Below are 17,675 nucleotides of genomic sequence, written 5' to 3'. Positions count from 1 at the left end.
TGTTAAACCTGTGTAATGAGAAGACAAAAGTGACTTCGGGTTCTGCGGCTCTAGAGCGACTCGGCTGCGAGTTCAAATGCGGAGAAAACAGTGCACCTAGTATCGGCGACTGTGCCGACTGACACGGCGTTATAGCAAACCGGGGGCCGGCCCGGGAGGTGCAGAGGGCGGAAGAGCCGCTCTCGGCGCGCACAAGTTTGGAGCCCACCCAGGGGCTACCCGCGCACGGCTGGCACCGGCACCGGCACCAGCCCCGACGTTCCGAGCGCCGAGTGGCGCCGCCTGCCGAGGGGACCCGGCACTGCCGGCCGGGACCGAGGGGTCAGCCGCGTGCCCAGCACCCCCATGCCCGGCCCGGCGTCTTCCCTCCGGCCGCGGCGGCCAACGGCGCCGGGCCGGGCCGGGCGCTTTCGGCACTCGATTAGCGCCGCCCGTGGCACGCTATTCTTGCGCTCTTCAGCCGCCGCCTCTCGTGCTCGTAACGGCTCCGCGCGGCCGGCGCTCGCCCCGCCCCTTCTCGCCTTGGCCCCGCCCCGCTCGCCCCCGCCCCTCCCCCTTTGCGCTCGCGCCGCTCTCGAGCTCGCGCCCCTCCTCCCCCCCCCCTCCCGCTGCTGTCAGTGCGGTGGCTGCGCCGGGCAACATGGCGTCGGAGGGGATGATTCTAACGAACCACGATCACCAGATCCGCGTCGGGGTGCTCACAGGTAACGGCCGCCGATGGGGCCCGCGTCGCGGGTCGGGGGGCTGCCGCGGGTCGGTCCGCGCCGTCGGGGTCCCGGGGGCTCCCCCCCCCCCGGCCGCCTCCTGCGGCGCCGCCACCGCGCAGGGAGCTGAGGCCTCGGGCCGGGCCCGGAGCGGGGAGCGGGGAGCAGGGAGCGGGGGCGGCTCCGGGTGTACGAGAGCGGGCGGCGTTGGCGCCGCAGCTGTGGGTCGGCCCGGGGCACCCCGCTTGGAGGGGAGGCGGCGCGGGGGTGGGCGCCCGTCGCGGGGCCCGGGGCTCTCCCCCTCCGGCGGCTGCGGCGGGGCCGGGAGGGCGAAGACGTTGGGGAGGGCGGCCTGTGGACGGCGAAAGGAACGGGCGGGCGGGAGCCGGGCCTGGCGGCGGCGGGGCGAAGGCGGCCCGGCAGCCTGCCCCGGGGGGCCTGGAAGCGCGGCTCGCCCCACGCCTCCGGATGGCCCTTCCTGGCGGCCTGGGGCGGACGCGGGAGGGGGAGGAGGGCCGGCGGGGCGCCGCCGCCGGCTCGTGGCTGGTCCCCTCACGACCTAGGCGCTGCGAAGAGCGGTTTCGAGGCGGTGCGCGTGTCGCAGGCTGCGGGGCTCCTCGGCCTCCACGGGGTTGCGGTTATCCTGGCGCGCCGCGGAGAGCGGCGGGCGGTGGCGGAGCGGCGGGGCCGGGAGCAGCCCCTGGCCGTGCGAGTATGCGAGCGGCGGTCGTGGGGAAGGGAAAGAAGAGGTGCGAGCGAGCCTTTCGCGCGTGGGGCTTGGAGCTTGGATGGAGAGCCTGGGCCGACAGCGGCGGTGCGAGCACGCGTAGCAGTCTGTAGCTGCTGGGAGGAAGGGGCCGCGGTCCCTGGAGAAGGAGCGGGGAGTTGCTCTGGAAGTTGTGCGTCCGTCGCGTGCCGAAACGGGCCCGCCTGGAGCCCGGCCGCGAGATGGCGAGCAGCGGGCGCTGTCCGCAGCACGGTGCTGAAGGCGGCCCGTGGTGGGATGCGAGGGGAGTCCGCAGCTCCTGTGCTGAAAGCGAGGGCAGGCGTGCTGTTACCCGATATTATCGAAGTTAAAGCGAGCATGAGGTGTCTGCCAGCAAAACGCTCTTTGCGTACTTGTACAGCTTCATGTTACTTGCCTTGAGTTATTATTCTGTGTTGATTGGTGACTTTTAACAATTTTTACCTGTAAACGTTCCCAGAATACCCTACCATTTGTACTACAAATCCAGTTTGAACGCTGTTAAACTCTTGTACCTGTGTGCCATAATGTAAAATTCTGTTGAGAAGAGTGTGTGATCTGATTTTGTTTTGTCTTGTTTTCAAAGGGAAATCAGAAGACAACAGAACATTTTTAGCCCTTTTCCCCCTAATGCCATTGCTTTGAATTGCATGTTGAAAAATTTTGCAAATTATTTTCCTGTTATAATGGGGACACTTTGGTTTATAGCACTTTTTTATAGACTCTTTTTGCTAACCAGTGTATGTTTATAGACATGAAACCAAACTTTATATAAATGTGTTAATGAATGTCATATATTTGTTCAGACTTGTTTTCCTCTCTGGAATTTCCTTTCAGAAAGAAAACATTTGTACTTTGGGGGCATGGACCACCTAGTTTTTGCTGTTTCCAGTTGTGGAAAGACAGCAAACTGTGGAGTCCATTTTTGACTTTTTTCTCCTAAAAATGAACTGATAATTGCTTCTTGTCTGAGGAATAAAAGAGTAAGTGTAAGAATAGGTAGACTCAGTACAAACACTATTTTTTTAATTTAATTGCTTAGAAAAGTACAGTGATTAGAATTAGATAGTTAACATGATTTAGCTTTTCTGGTTAGGATCACAGCCATATGTTTGGTTAGTTAATATATGTGATGTGGATTTATCATCATAATCATTGATGTTCCTATCAGACATGGAATGCTTACTTTAGCAAGTACCGTTATTGCACCTCACAGTTGTATTTGGATGAAATTTGAACTGCTTTGAATTGATTTGGAGTCTATGTTTGTTTTTTAAACAAGGATATAAAACAAATATTTGGTTGCTAGCCTTTCTTGAGGTCAAGATTGAAGCATGTGACTCTAGAGTATATTGATAATACAAAGCGGATGTTTGTTTTGTAGATTAGATTTTGTTGTGTTCAGCATTTTCTGTCTTTGCTCTTTTTTTGAATTGCTTTTTGCTTGTTTTGGAAAAAAAAAGAAAATCTCAGACCCATCTTCTTTTTTGGGATAATTTTACCATCCTTGGTATGTTGACAAGGTGATGATGTACAGCTTTCTACCTTCATGAGACTTTTTTTCTAAGTAGTTAACGTGTAAGGGGTTTTAGTGAAGTGCAGCACTTATGATTTCTTCTTCAGGTACTTATTCTTCCACTAAGTAAAGACTAAAATGATTTGACTGACAGTAGTGTGCCCTTGTGTCCAAGAAGGCCGATGGTATCCAGGGGCACATTAAGAAGAGCGTGGCCTGCAGGTCGAGAGTGGTGATTCTTTCCCTCTACTGTGCCCTTGTGAGGCTACATCTGAAGTGCTGTGTACAGTTCTAGGTTCCCAGTTGAAGAAACACAGGTAATTTCTAAAGAGTGTTCAGCAGTGGGCCACAAAGATGATGAGAGGCCTGGAGCATCTCCCTTGTCTTCATGGGGGAGGATGAGGCTGAGAGCTCTGGGATTTTTCAGTATGGAAAAGAGTGAGAGGGGATCGTATCGCTGCTTATAAATACCTAAAGGGAGGGAGTCGAGTGGATGGGGCCAGGCTTTTTTTGGTGGTGCCCAGTAACAGAACAAAGGGCAGTGGGCACAAACTGTAGCACAGAAGTTCCATCTGTACGTGGGAAAGAACATTTTTACTTTGACAGTGACAGTGCACTGGAACAGGCTGTCCAGAGAGCTGTAGAGTCTCCTTCTCTGGAGATACTCAGAACCTGCCTGGATGCTTTCCTGTCCAGCCTGCTGTAGAGAACCTTCTTTAGCAGGGGGTTGCACTACCTGCCCTCCAGAAGTTCCTTCCAAACCGTACAATTCTGTGTCAGCTGTGGCCGTGGGGCTATACAACAAAGCAGGCAAATGCTGCTGAATGCAGAAATTTAGGCCTTGGTTTACCTGTTTATACTGTAATGTGAAAGGTTACCTTAGCATCTTCAAGTGTATGAGAACATGTAGTTTACTGAAATAGCACAGCAGATACACATGATGTCTGAATTTATTACTTTGGAGCAAATGTGCTTCTGAAAATGTCAGGGCTTTGCTTACCTGGGAAACCCTTCCAAACAAAGAAATTGAATGTATCTGAAGTTCAGTAGTGTACAGAAAAAAACCAAACCCAAACAAATAAAACAACAGTCAGAATAAAAACTCAACTAAATCCAAACAAAAAAACATTAAAAAATCGTAAAAATTATCTCCGAGAAAAATGAGTAGCAATATCTTTTGGATTGTCAGTGTCTGTTGAACACTGTTTTAGAACTATACACTGTTGATTTTTCAACTAAAAAGTAATTTGCCAGTCTTCAGCATTATGAGGTAAATTGTCATGACTTAAATACTCCACATCATTAGCATGCAAGTTGTGAGATCACTTCTTAGTGGTGATGCTGTTCACATTTTGGATGTGCCTTAGAGCTTATGGCAAAATTTCTCCCAGAGGTTTAGGTGGGAGGGTAAGGATTGGTTTGTTAGGACTTACTGTCAGATCTCTTTGTCTAAATGCAAGGGTATTTTTTTGTTTTTGTTTTTTGTCTGTAATCTGCCTTCCTTTCAAAGCTACATCTTGGTGGGCACTCATCTGCAAAACACAGATTCAAATTGGTACATTTATGAGGAGCCCCAGCACTCTTCCCAAAACTTAGCTCTCCAAATGAGCTATAGAAATACAGAAAAGCTGTACTTCCTCCATTAATAGAACGTTTCAAGACTGACCGTCATCAGTTTCACTCTTTCCTGAGCGCAAGGTTTAACTTTATCTGTAGTAACTACTTTATCCATGGTAACTCTTCTGTTTGTAGCTGAAAGTCTTCATAAAAGCATTTCTTTTTTTTGGCTGTGAGAAAACCATCTATGTTTGTTGATTGTGATCCATACAAATGTCTAGTTTCCTTTTCATAATTTCACAGTGTTGAATATGACTTTTACTTTTTAAAGAGGAAGTAAGTTCTGGATTTTTTTTTCTTTTAAAATAGTTTTAAAATATATAAGTATAAATATATAAGTATGAAAAAAAACAGTGAATGGAATCTCAGTGATAAGAGGCTTTTACTCACTGTTTAATTTGCTTACTGTGATAGTTTCCTTTTGAACTGAAGGAATTGGAGACTCTGAAGTTAAAGATATGTGAGGCATGAGATTATTTCTCTCTTACATGCTGATGTTTTAATTAATACCTTCATATGTAAGTGATGACCATTAGTTTGGATGTTTGTGCATTCTTGCAGAGCAGGAGTGAGAAGTCACGTCATCAGTGTTTCTTGATTTGAGTTTATATCCAGATACATAGTTGAAAGGCTCTCATCCCATATTCCATGCCTGTAGATCGTATATGACTGTACGGAGTTTATTCATGACATCTACTTGCATTGCATTTGTTCTCTTTTCCAGTAAAGATGGGAAATTTACTTTGAGTATCTTCAAAGTTATTGATTGCTTTTAAGTGTGGACCTAATAAGAGCTAACTTTGTTCTGGCATTTAGTTGGCTTTCCCATTCTCATTAATAGAGTGATAATGGAACATATGATTGTCAGTGTATGCTTTAGAATGTGTGGCGTACAGAATCCTGATACATAGATACTAAATTTCTCCCCTTAGTTTTGATTTAGTTGCATCTTTTTGTTTGCTTTTTTGAAGTAAGAGTAGGGTTTGTTTAAAGGTTCTTTTATAGCAGAGTAGAATTTCACCAGTAACCTTCCTAACATTGCCTCAGATGACCTCAGAAAGAGAACAGTGCTTAAATCTGAAAATGTCTGTCTTGAAATTTATAATACTGTAAAGGCAAAGATGTTTGTTGTGAAGTGTAATTGTGAAGTGAAAGTTAAAATTTTCACTTTGCTTTCATTCAAAGTATGAAAGTTTATTTTAAATAAATGGGAGAATTGTTTTTTCTTGTTCAGATACTTGAAATGGCTTTCTTGACAGGGTTGTGATTTTTTGTTTTTCATTTGGGCAGGGATGGTATTTCTTATCTTCCATCTGAGATGGATACGGTGCATCTGGAGGACATGCTAACAAAAATTAGAACAAATTGTAGCTCAGAATTTAGAAGGTCTTGAAGAGTGGGTTAAATAAAACCAAAAAAATTGCATTGTGTTCCTACGTGTAGATTTAGTATGCAACTCCTTACTGTTATATTCAAATGCTCTTATGCTGGTCTTGCTTATGACAGAATTCTTACTGAAAAGTGAGCAGAATGCCTGAGAAAGCTGGTGGTTTTTTTTTTTTTTTTTTTTTTTTTTAACAACCAGAGGGTAATGATTACATGGGAGATGATAAGGAAGGACTTCTGTATGTGGTATGTTTTTATGTAATGTTTTTGTTTGTTTAAATCACAAAAACAATTGGGAATAGTACGTTAGAGTTTACAGAGAGCAAGTAATTGCATAAAAAGTGCTTGGGAAAAATGTTTATTAGGCAGTTGCCTTAGAAAACCTCAATCTACAAGTAAGAAATATATATATGATGTGTTTTCTTTATTTGTTTTGCTTATATACTAATTTAATTAAACTTACTTTATGCCTGACTTGCAAGTCAGTTGGAAAAAAAAAATTAGCATAAACCCTAATGAATAATGTTCTGTGTACAATTTGTAAAATCTTGCAAATCAGGACTCTGTCCTACTATTGTGAAGTGGATGATTGATAGTAATGGCCTTTTGAAAGGAATGCAATGCATTTTCTGTTTCTGGTACTATAAGATAAATAGCAAAACTTCCAGTGGCTGGCTCCAGTGATTTAGTGAATAGGCTGTGTATTACAAAATCTATTTTTGAGCAGTAAAGTGTTTTTGATGTATGCCAAGATCTGAAACAACTGACCCAGTGCTAATTTAGTTCCATATGTGAGTCTGTTACTTAGAACAGTAATTGTTAAAAATTTCGTATTTAATATGACGCTTCATTATATACTTCACATACAAATTATATTAGTAGATGGATATAATAATGCAGCAAATACTGCACAAGACTGCTACTACAGAGGTATGTTCTCAAACATACTTTAATTTTCTTATTAAATTATATTATTTGTTATGTAGTTGTGCAAAGAAACAATGTGTACAGGCACTGAGTGATAATGTATTTTGGGCTTTTGAGTGCCTACTGTGTGGTTATGAAATACTTAGTTTTCTTTTTTCGCACTGTATATTGAAGGGAATTTAAATTTTATGTGTAATAATTTTACTTGGTACTTTTTTCTTGTATTGATTTTGTTGGATTTCTTCTGACTTACATGTGGCTTTTGGAACTTAAAATTGGGAAGCAGAAATCAAAGCGCATGGTGTGGCTTCTGGTGATGGTAGTGGTTTTTTTGTGTGTCATTATTAATTTTTAGTTTTAGTTTAATTTGAATTTGAAACATAGGGGATAGAAATTTGTGTTGAAACCTTGAAGTCGTGCAACTTGTCCCACTTTTCAGGTGTTCTGGATTCTAAAAAATGCCCATTTACGAAACTAAGACTTTGAGTTCTGCAACCTTAACTAACAGAATCTTTAGTAAAATCATTGTAGTTACTACCTGTGGCTATGGTTGACCAAGGAAGTATAATGGCTAAATTGCAATTAGCTCTTTGCATACACTGTTGATAGGGAGAGAGATTTTCTTGGTGACTGTTATTGTACCTGTATAGTGGTTGCTGAGGAATGTATCTGTGTGGTGCTGTTTTTGAGGACTTGGAAATGCACTGTATTCTACCTGAATGATGCAAGGTATTTACTAGGAGGTGAGCTGCTGCTTAGAATCATTTGGTGAGAAGCTGTACGGATGAAGAGCAATATGTGTTCTTTAGGGTTTAAAATGAATTGCTGTCAAGTATTCTGCAGGTCTGACTCAGAAGGGAAAGGTTCCTAGGATCATTGCAAATGATGCTGTAGGCAGAGATTGCAGTTAAAAAAAACAACACTCCCTTTTTCCCTCAGCAATATGCTGTTCGTGCCTTGGGATAGGGTGTTTAGAAAAAGGTTGACAGCAAGATCTGAAATGAAATGTCGCAAGTTAGTAAAGCCTTCATCCAGCAGTTCTTGGGAAGACCTTGAGACACCTGAGTGTGGCAATAGTTATGAATTTGGAAGACTGATACACTTCTTTTTGGCTACCTCTTATTCCTTCCTGATGCAGTTTTCCTGGGGTTTTGATGACGGGGCAGGCTGTAGAAGAGAAGATGCTGGTGTCAGGAGGGTATGTATCCTTTTATTCATGAGTCTCTTGCGAAAGTGTGGGTGGTGTTATATGCTGCTGGAAGAAGAAAAATTCCAGGAGTTCAAATTAGATAGGTTCCCACTAGCATGGCTCTTTCATACGCTGTAGCGTAGTGACATAGCAGGCTAGGTGGGTGAGAAGCCAAAGGTAACTACACGCTTCCTGTCAGAATGTGTATGTCAGAGAATAGTCAAGAGAAAGTGGCAGGATTACGTATCTGGCAACAAAAATGCCTGTTGCTTCCAGGAAAAGCAGAAGGAATGAACATTATATATATGTATGTATATATACATACATATATGTATGTATGTGTATATATATATATACATACATACATACATACATATATATATACATACACATATATTTATAAGTTTCATTTTCCTTTTTTTCTTTCTTTCAATTGTCAAAATACATCAGGGAACACTTTAAATAAATCTAAAGCAAATCAAAGATCCTCAATATCAGCTTCCTTGGAAAAATGAGCTTTAAATTAGATATACTGAGGAGGAATGTTTTGAAACATCTTTAGAAGGGAGTCACGGACAAAGTGGTTCTGCATATAATACTTGAGAGAACTGCAGAGATGCTGGAAAATTGTGTTCGCAGATGCTGGTCTGCAACTCCCTCTGGGTAAAACTTCTGTATTGCTATTACTATTGCAAATGGTATGTAAATTTGGGTTAGAATATTTCTGTAACCTCTAGATTCTTTTTCATACCATCATCATGATATCCTTCAAGGATTCAGTCTTTCAGATGATGTTCCTTTGCTTTGGTAGATGGATGTAATAGATGAATGAGGTGTAACTCACTAGTTACTAGCTCTTGCTGAATTTACGTGAAAATAGTTCCAGTTAACTGTAAAATATACTTGATGGTAGGCTTTTGATGATCCATTTGATTGAGCAGACTGAGAAGAGGGATTTTCTTTCCTTCCATTGTGAGGGATTTCAAACCATTTTGGTTGTGCAGACATTTGTTCTGGCATTTGTTTAGCAGAATGAAGAAAAGGAGAATAAATGGAAAGATTTAGGAGGCTGTTGAGATTTATGAGAGAGACCTTAAAACTTTTTGAAGTACATGTGACTACCTGACAGTGTAGTTGCTTGGAGGAAGATAAGGCTCAGAAATTCAAGAAGTTGGGAACAGTCATGTTAGTAAGATGTATAATATTCAATTATTTAATGTCAGAACAGCATTAGATTCTGTGATATGTCTGTTTTTAGGAACACACTCTGTTCCACAGTGGGGAGGTAAGCTATAAAGTCTTGTGATTTGTACATGCCACTAAAATTCCAGTGTGGTAAGAGTTCAAATGATTACTGACATCTCCAGTGTGTAGGATGTTGTAATCAGAGTAAGACACAGGCTTTTTCTTCTTTTTTTAAACATTAAAAATCAAAATGGAATCTAAATTTCACGTTATAAGCAACTGCCTAAAAAAGCAACTACTGAAGAATCTCTTTGTTCGTTAAGCTTCAAGGATGCTTACCTGCCTCTTCATATTTCTTTATTCCAAAGGAGATGGCTCTAGTTTATGCACAGTGGTTTCAGTACTTGACTTTTCTCTTTGGCTTAGTAGTTGATGAAGGGGAATTAGTGAAAATACTTGCTGTCATTTCACCATTGTTTTGTCAGAAAAGGGTTCCAGTAGACTTTTTTTGAGCACTTTGATGAACAGCACATCTTTCTGGAAAAGGCATCTGAGGCAAATTTCTGTATAGCGTTAAACTGGGACACATGGATTGTCGTTAATATTAGAAAAATCCCTTAATTCCTTGAGAGCCTGTCTTATATTTCGTTATTGTTGTGTGTAAGATGCTGTGATGACCCATCAAATCATAAGGAAGATTTTGGATTTGAAATAATAATAATTTCCAGCATTTCTTACCAGAAATGCTCCTCAATAATTTTAGCAAGTCGTAATAGTCAGATTATCCCTAGTTCCTTTGTTCTGCACCGGAAAAACACCTGCTAAAAACATTCTACCTATATTTTAGGCTATAGAAAGTTATTTCAACTGCACATTAGAACAATATGTAAACAAAAAAAAGCAAAACACTTTAACTGGTAAACTAGCATCTAGAAAGTATCTCACAATTAGAAGAAACTGTTGAATACATCTTATGTTGAGGATAATGTGAAAACATCAGCCTAGAGCCATTTGGCGCAGTAGCAAAATGTAAAATGCAATTCATTTGAAGCATAAATTTAAACTGAAATTAAACTGAAATTCCTAAATGTCAATGTTACAACTAAAAGCCATTTCAGCTAAACAAACAAACAACAACAACAAAAAAAAACAAACACCAAAAAGAAAAAAAAAAACACAGCACAGAAGATACAGAAATGCTTTATGTTTGGATAACTAGATGCTCTTTCAATTCTGCAATCATAAATACAGAGTTTTCTTAGTTCTTTGGTTTGATGCTCTTTGTATGTAAGACATTTTGCTGTAACTCATTAAGGTAACTTTTGTGGTCTGTTTCAGTCGATTTTAGCAAAGTCTATGTTTGAAACTAGAGCAGTCTAAGAAAAGCAGATTTGTAGAACAGCACACTTAGTACTGGGACTCCATGTCTGTGTGATGGTTTGTGGTGGTTAGCTTCACACCAGCTCAGATAAGCAACAGTTGCAGTGCACCAGGTGCACTCTTGGAGTACATCTTGTTTTGCTTTGTCCAAAAGGAGTTCTGAGATCTGTGCTTTCATTCTTCTCTGCAGTGTGAATCAACACGTGGCAATTGAGGATGGTCAGTATTAAGTAAAAGTGTTTCAGAAGTCCAAAATGAACAACATGATTGCAGTTTTTTTTAATAAAAGCTATAAAATGAAGTAATGACAGAAGAAGCTTGTTTACACTAATACTTAGTTTGAACAGGCCCTGCCTGTGCCTAGCCGATTTATCTGTCAGAAAAATATGTGCAACACTTGGTCAGGAATTTTATCTTCCTGCATTCCCTACATCTCAAGCTGTGCTATTCAGGGAGACTTTTCTCCTGCTGGAGCTGGCAGGCGTCGGTAGCTGCTCACCTCCTTTGACCCTGACAGAGCTTTGCCTGGGTTTGCCTCTACTGCCAAGTGTTTCAGACTGTGTTCTTTCTGTAGTACTCCCCCACCTATGTATTTACTTTATTTACTTCTATAGAGATACGTGCTGTAATCTGACTGCTGCCTGTTGTGGAAAAGTGTGCTGCGGCTTTTTGCTGCCCTGCTTTGCAGTTATGTGACCCTGTCACTGTTGCACACTGGTTCTGTCCTGCTGTTTCGCACTTTGTGCAGAGCCAGGCAAACTGGCTAAGCCTGTGGAAAGCTGTTTTTTTTTTTTTTTTTTATTTTTTATTTTGCAGAGGAGGGATTAGACACTCATTTTTCTAAGTGTTTTCTCCTTTTGTGCAAGTGATGCTTTGTCAAGCCAGGTACCCTCAGTAATATTTGTCAGCTTACCCTGGCTGACAAAGAGGCTGCCTTCATTTAATAGCATGCAGGAAAGGATTTGTCCATTAAAGTAAATTTTTTTCAGCAGAGGATAACTGAAGATATTTTCCTACTTTGTACATAAACTTTCGTTTTGTCTGTGTAGTAACAAGGTGAATATGAAAATGAAGAGCTAAGCATTTAGTAACCTCAGGACGTTTGGGTAACTAGGAAATCTGAACATTAGGCTTCTTCAGTGCTAAACCTGGGAAAAGGCAAATATTATAGTATGTATCTAAAGAGGAGTTGAAAGACTGGGTTTTTATTAACGTGCTAAATTTTAATAGTAAAAACTTAAAACATATGTTTTTTTTTGCAAATTATTATATTGGCTACAGTATGGCTGACAAAGAGAACTCATTTGAAACTATGTTCACATTATTTATGTATGCATACCCATATTAAAAATAATATACATAGTATGAAATATGTCAAATTATCAATTTCAAGCACTTTTCATTTGCCTTCTGCTCAACAGACTTCTTTGACACTATTCAATCTGTCAGCTTATTTATGCTCAAAATAGTTTTTCTAAGGATATCTTTATCAGATAAATCAGCTAGTATGCTAATTTTGAGGATGTTAATATGATGTGTACAGGATGGCTGTAGATGTGCCACTTTGTTTTTCTTGGAAGCCTGTATGTACATCAACTATTGGAAACATCTGTATGCAGGATCATTTTCTAACTTCACATTTGTCCTGCATACCTTCTTGCTGACCTGAACAGAGTCATTGCCTTTCTCTTAAATGAACTCATGATGGAGGTAACTGGAACGACCAGCCAGTGCTAGTTGGATAAGTCAGGCTTGGGGATTCTTGATGTTACCTTCAGAAGGGGAGGGTTTGGGGGTGAAGTGACATAATTATCATCAGGAGACTCTGCATTTACTTCGGCCTTATTTCTTTTAAAGTGAGATGCCTCCTGGTCTGTACATGTCCAATATTGTGTATATGCCCATGGTTTCCATGGCTACTGATTATGTATAGACTGTTTTTGGCATCCAAATGTAGCGCTTGGAGATAAAGCTAGCTAGCTAAACTGTATTTTACAAGTTGCAACATAAGGAGCGTCTTCAGTATTAAAATGTGTTCATAGTGGAGATCAAGAGGAACTGTGATTTAAAATAGCAGAAAATGCCGAAATTCTGTTGTCAACGAAAAAGCAGTTCTGACATTGAAAACAACTCCTTCTAGAAGAGCAATTTAAAGGTGAATTATAAAATAGAATTTTATGGAAAATGGGAGAAAAAGCAAGTATGAAGGAGGCTGTTTTGGCAAGGCTATATAAATGCTAGGTGTTATCTTATGAAGTATAGCTTCTAGAAAAGAATGTAGAGACTAGAGGTTTGTAGATGGGGTGTAAAGGCTGTTATCAGTGTGCAGATTAGTTAAACAGGAAGAAGATTTGTATGCTTAATGATTGTGACTCCAGAAGAGTCTTGAAGTATCCCCATTCACTACAAAAGTTTAACACAACACATTAAGAAAGGCAAGAAAATTGTCTTCATTAAAAAAAATAGAGAAATAAACTGATTATACCAAAGCGTGTCATCCCAATTTTAAAGAGACTCTTTAAAAATCCTTCACCAAGCCCCACGCAAAGTTGACAAGTATGGAATCTTTTAGGAATTCTTCATAAGAAATTTGTCTCATGCTCTGTTTTTGTTGCCATGAAATTAATCCCACCTGGAGGAGTAATTCTGTATGTGATCCATTTCTTATACCAGCAAATTTGTTCTTATATATAGTGCACAAAGCTGTCAAGTGATCCACACACAAATGATTTTCCAAGCTAGTTTTTAGTCAGTTTCTCTTAACTTACTGTGGATAAATGCTTGTGCACAAGTTCCTGGCAGTAGGAATAAGGTGGGATTATTTCTTCGACCAAGGCACTAGCACCCCATGTGCTTAAGGAATGAACTGTTGCTGCACCTTCAAAACTTATTTTAATGCTGTGATGTGCTTTTGTGCTTTTGTCAAGCTGAAGCTGGAAAGATCGGGACTTTCACTTTTAAGAAGACTGAATGGATAAAGTCACATCTCAAAGCCTTTTGCATTCATTGTCTATTGATTGCAATTTCAGAATCAGTGGCCTGAGCGTATGTACAGTGGCCCAAAAATTAAGTTGCCTTCCATTTATATAGTCATGCTCACAGAAGCATTTACTGTTTGTTTTTGACAGGCTTCTTTTCCTTGTATATTAAATGATTAGCATCCTGTTTTTCAACTGATTGTGCTACTTCTGGTGATACTTAATTGATTTGTGGATCAATTCCTACTATATTAATGTGTTCATTCAGGAGAACAAGTCATAGAATTGTAGAATGGCTCGAGTTGAAAGGGACCTTTATACCATCCAATTCCAACTTCCCTGCTGTGGACAGGGTTGCTACTCACCAGATCAGGCTGTCCAGGGTCCCATCCAACCTGTGTTTGGACATTCGCAGGGATGGGGTGTCCACAGTTTCTATGGGCAGCCTGTGCCAGTGCCTCACCACTCTCTGAGTAAAGAATTTCTTCCTAATACCTAATCTAAACCTTCTCTGTTAGTTTTAAACCTTTCTCCCTTATCCTATCACTATCAGACTATGTAAAATGTCAGTATTCCTGCTGTCTATAAGCTTAAAGTAGTGAAAGACTATAGTAAAGTCTCCCCAGAGCTTTCTTTTTTCCAAGTTAAACAAGCCCAGCTTCCTCAAGCTTTCTTTATAGGAAAGGTGCTCCAGCTCTCTGATCATCTTCATGGCTATCCTCTGGACCCATTACAATAACACTGTGTCTTTCTTGTGCAGGGGTCCCCAGGGCTGGACACAGTACTCCAGAATTTCTTTGTTAACTTGAATTACAGAATTATTTGTGTGGGTTTTATTCATTGATTGATTGATTCAGTGAGGTTTCCTTATTTGTTTATGGCTTATAAAAGTATTTGCAGGATTTTCAGCAGGACCTCTCCCTCCTTGCAAGTCCTCAGCTTTAAGCAAAATACTGGAGCACAATATCTTCTTAATAGTGACAAGAGAAAAAACCATTCAGTAATAAATCTAGTTCTTCCTTTAAAAACAATAGAAGATGAAGAAGTAAGGTCAGTAGATTCTTTTGCTCTCCTCTTCTTCCATGTCTCACTTTTCATCTGCATTCAGTTTGAATGGTGCTGGTTAAACACTGGAAATGTCTTTTCAGCTCTAATCTGCTATTTTTATTTTGAACATACTTTTAAATACTTTTATTTTTGTTCTTGTGTAAGTTTTGTTCTTTGTGAATTGTCAAAGGTGTACTTCCCTTCAGATTGACAGTAGTATCTTTTGTTGCCTACCATGTGAAAATGAGTGATGAAATCTTTTTAAGTGTTTTAAAAACAAAAACAAAAACATTGTTTTCATTATTTTAACCATTATCTATATGGAACTTGATACAGAGTTTGGTTTTTCAAATACACCATATACCTTACCTAGATTTTTATGCTAGCTCAAAATGCCAACCTCTTGGATGCAACCAGATCAAATTTTTTTGCAGACTTCCCACTAAATGTCAAATGCTTATTTCTTTGGAGATTTTTGCTGGGAACTGCTTTTACTCGGTATCTCTTGGAGTCTTAAAATTTCATCATTGGGTCAGTAACACTAATTACGCTCCCTGCACAACCAGCCCAGCCCCTGGCAGATTACAAGTATCTCTTGCATTCCTGAATGATTTAGTTTGGATGAAATACTTCTTTCTGCCATCTTTCCTTTCTTAGTATAGTTGTGAGAATAATGTGTTTTCCAAATATAGGCATTACCCTTTTGACCGTGGTGTTAATGTTGAATTTTTAGAGACTTTATTTTCATTTTTCCTATGTTTCTTTCATTTCGCAGTCAGATGATTTACAAGTTGTCTGTTGTCCAGGAGGACGTATCTGATGCTTGTAATGCTTTAATGCATTTCAAAGAATGTAGCAGTTACAATGTAACCGAAACAAATCAGTGAAAGGTGATGGTTGTGGGTTGACATCTTCGGGCAGCTATCACTCACTCATTCTCTCCAGGTGGGGTGGGGCATGGAATCAGGATGAAAGTGAGAGAACTTACGGGTTCCTATAAAAGGCAGCTTAATAAATGAAGCAAAACTGTGCATGTGAGCGAAGTTACAGAAATCTTTCACTACTTTCCTTTGGTAGGCTATCTTCAGCTTCTTCCTGGAAAGCTTCCTGGTCATGCATAGTGAGACAAACACCATAACCACAAGCGTCCTTCCCTTCTTTCTCTTTTCCATGAGCTTTAGTTGCTGAGCACCACGTCGTACAGTATGGGATATCACTTAGGTCAGCTGTCCTGTCAGTGCCCCCCACAGCCAACATCTTGCCTACTCCCAATATTGCTAGAGTAACACTGGGGGAAAAGAAAAAAAAAAAAAAAAAAAAAAGCCTTGCTGTTGTGCAAGCACTCAGCAATAGCTAAAACACAGGTGCATTACCAGGGCTGTTTTAGTCACAGGTCCAAAACACGGTGTCCTGCCAGCTGTATGAGCAAAGTTAACACCGTCCCAACCACACCCAGTATAGGAGCAGTGTTGACATAATTTAAAGGCTTTGACTTTTTTTTATTATGGCTTCTTTATTTTGGATTTAAGCAGTGGTCTTAATAAGCCTCTTTAAGTGGCAGTATCCAGGAAGCTTTAGTTAACTGTTGGAGCATATACTGTTAAGTAGCATATATGGGTTCTGTCTTTGCTCTGAGTGTAGTTGTAACAGTGGCATAACATTGACATACATTTCTTCTGATTCTGATTTTTTTCAGATAAGTACATACTTGTGCTAGCAAATGCTTCACACTATTCAACCAAATGTATCTGAAAAGGATCTAGGGTTCTCAGACTACTCTTTTTCAGAAGTCCTTTCTGAAAAAAAGACAGTTTTCTGCTTTTTCCTTTCCTACAGCGTTAAAAGTATATTGAGAAAAGGGGAATCCTTACAGTAAATAAATACTGTTGCGTAAATGATTATTTTTGCAGCAAGAAAAATAGTGATTTGTATTTTGGTTTTCTTTTCTTCTGTCATCCCACTCTCACAACAACATCCGTGATGTTTTGTGTAGTGGTTAAGCTGATCTTGCTCGCAGCTGATAGGCCCTGAGCCCTGTCCCATTAATTGCTGTTTCAGTCTGGTGTTGGGGCAGCAAGTTACGTTTTGCAGAGATCTCAATTGTATTTCTTAAAATCGAAATTGGAAAGATTCATCCATGTTTCCTTTTTGCACACACATTTTTTGTGTTTAATTGATTGACTCTGTCTAAATTAAACTAATTTCCAGTAAACTAAATAATGTAGAGAAGCTATTTGCAAAACAAAATAAGTCTCTGTGGGTGCAGCCTTTACTGGGCTACTCTTCTTCAGTCGACACAGTCAATTCAAGTTGTACAGCGTCTCACACAGGAAAGTCCTTGCTTCTCAAAATATGTCAAATCTATTTTCTTTGATGTCCCAAAGTGCCCCTGGATGGGAGAGAAGCGTTTCTGGTTGTTTTATTAGAACCCATGGGCCTGCACTTCCTCTGTTTTGTTGTGTGTTTTGAGTGCATGTGAACACATCCATGTGTGCAGGCAGAAGTGTATATTTTTCACTCTGATTTAGGATTTGGAAGAGAGGCTCTGCCCATAAATAATTTGAACCCTCATGTAAGAACAGGGGTTGATCTAAATACTTGTCTTTTGGTAAGGCAGGTGTATGATATTGGATGCAGCTTCCTAATCCATGTTGAGACTGAAGAAAACAAAATTATCTGTACAGTGAGCTATGGCATAAGGTATAAAGTCTGAAGGTACAGAGCTCCTTATATCTTATATCTGTGCTTGTAGTACATTGTCTTCATATCGGATTTTGCACAGCTCTACAAAAGTGTTTTGATAGTATTTCACTTGAGTTGTCTGAAAATTTTTTGTGCTCTTTTGTGTGTCTTTTCAGCTACCTGGGAATGTGTATACCTATGTAGCCTTGCCTAACCTGTCATTTTAATGACATCTTCTGTTAGTCTCTTTCACGACTGCAGCAAAGCCTTAGCATCAGTCTGCAGTTGTCAGCAAGAAACTCTTTAAAACTCTTTTTTT

At 40.5% G+C, this 17,675-nt stretch overlaps 1 protein-coding gene across 8 annotated transcripts in view; it reads left to right on the top strand.

The window, feature by feature from the left end:
* Positions 1–640: 640 nt before the first annotated feature.
* GPHN (gephyrin) overlaps positions 641–17,675 on the top strand; it is a gene marked incomplete at both ends in the record, with an annotated part of 263,234 nt that continues 246,199 nt past the window's right edge. For all 8 annotated transcript variants that reach the window (XM_079537527.1, XM_079537524.1, XM_079537525.1 and 5 more), the window contains one exon: positions 641–704. In XM_079537527.1, the coding sequence (XP_079393653.1) occupies positions 641–704 (64 nt within the window). The remainder of the gene's footprint in view (positions 705–17,675) is intronic.

This window comes from Tetrao urogallus (assembly GCF_951394365.1).
Source record: "Tetrao urogallus genome assembly, chromosome: 6".
NCBI classification, from domain to species: domain Eukaryota; kingdom Metazoa; phylum Chordata; class Aves; order Galliformes; family Phasianidae; genus Tetrao; species Tetrao urogallus.
Note: the sequence above shows the minus strand (reverse complement) of the source record. Positions and strands in the feature narration are given on the sequence as shown.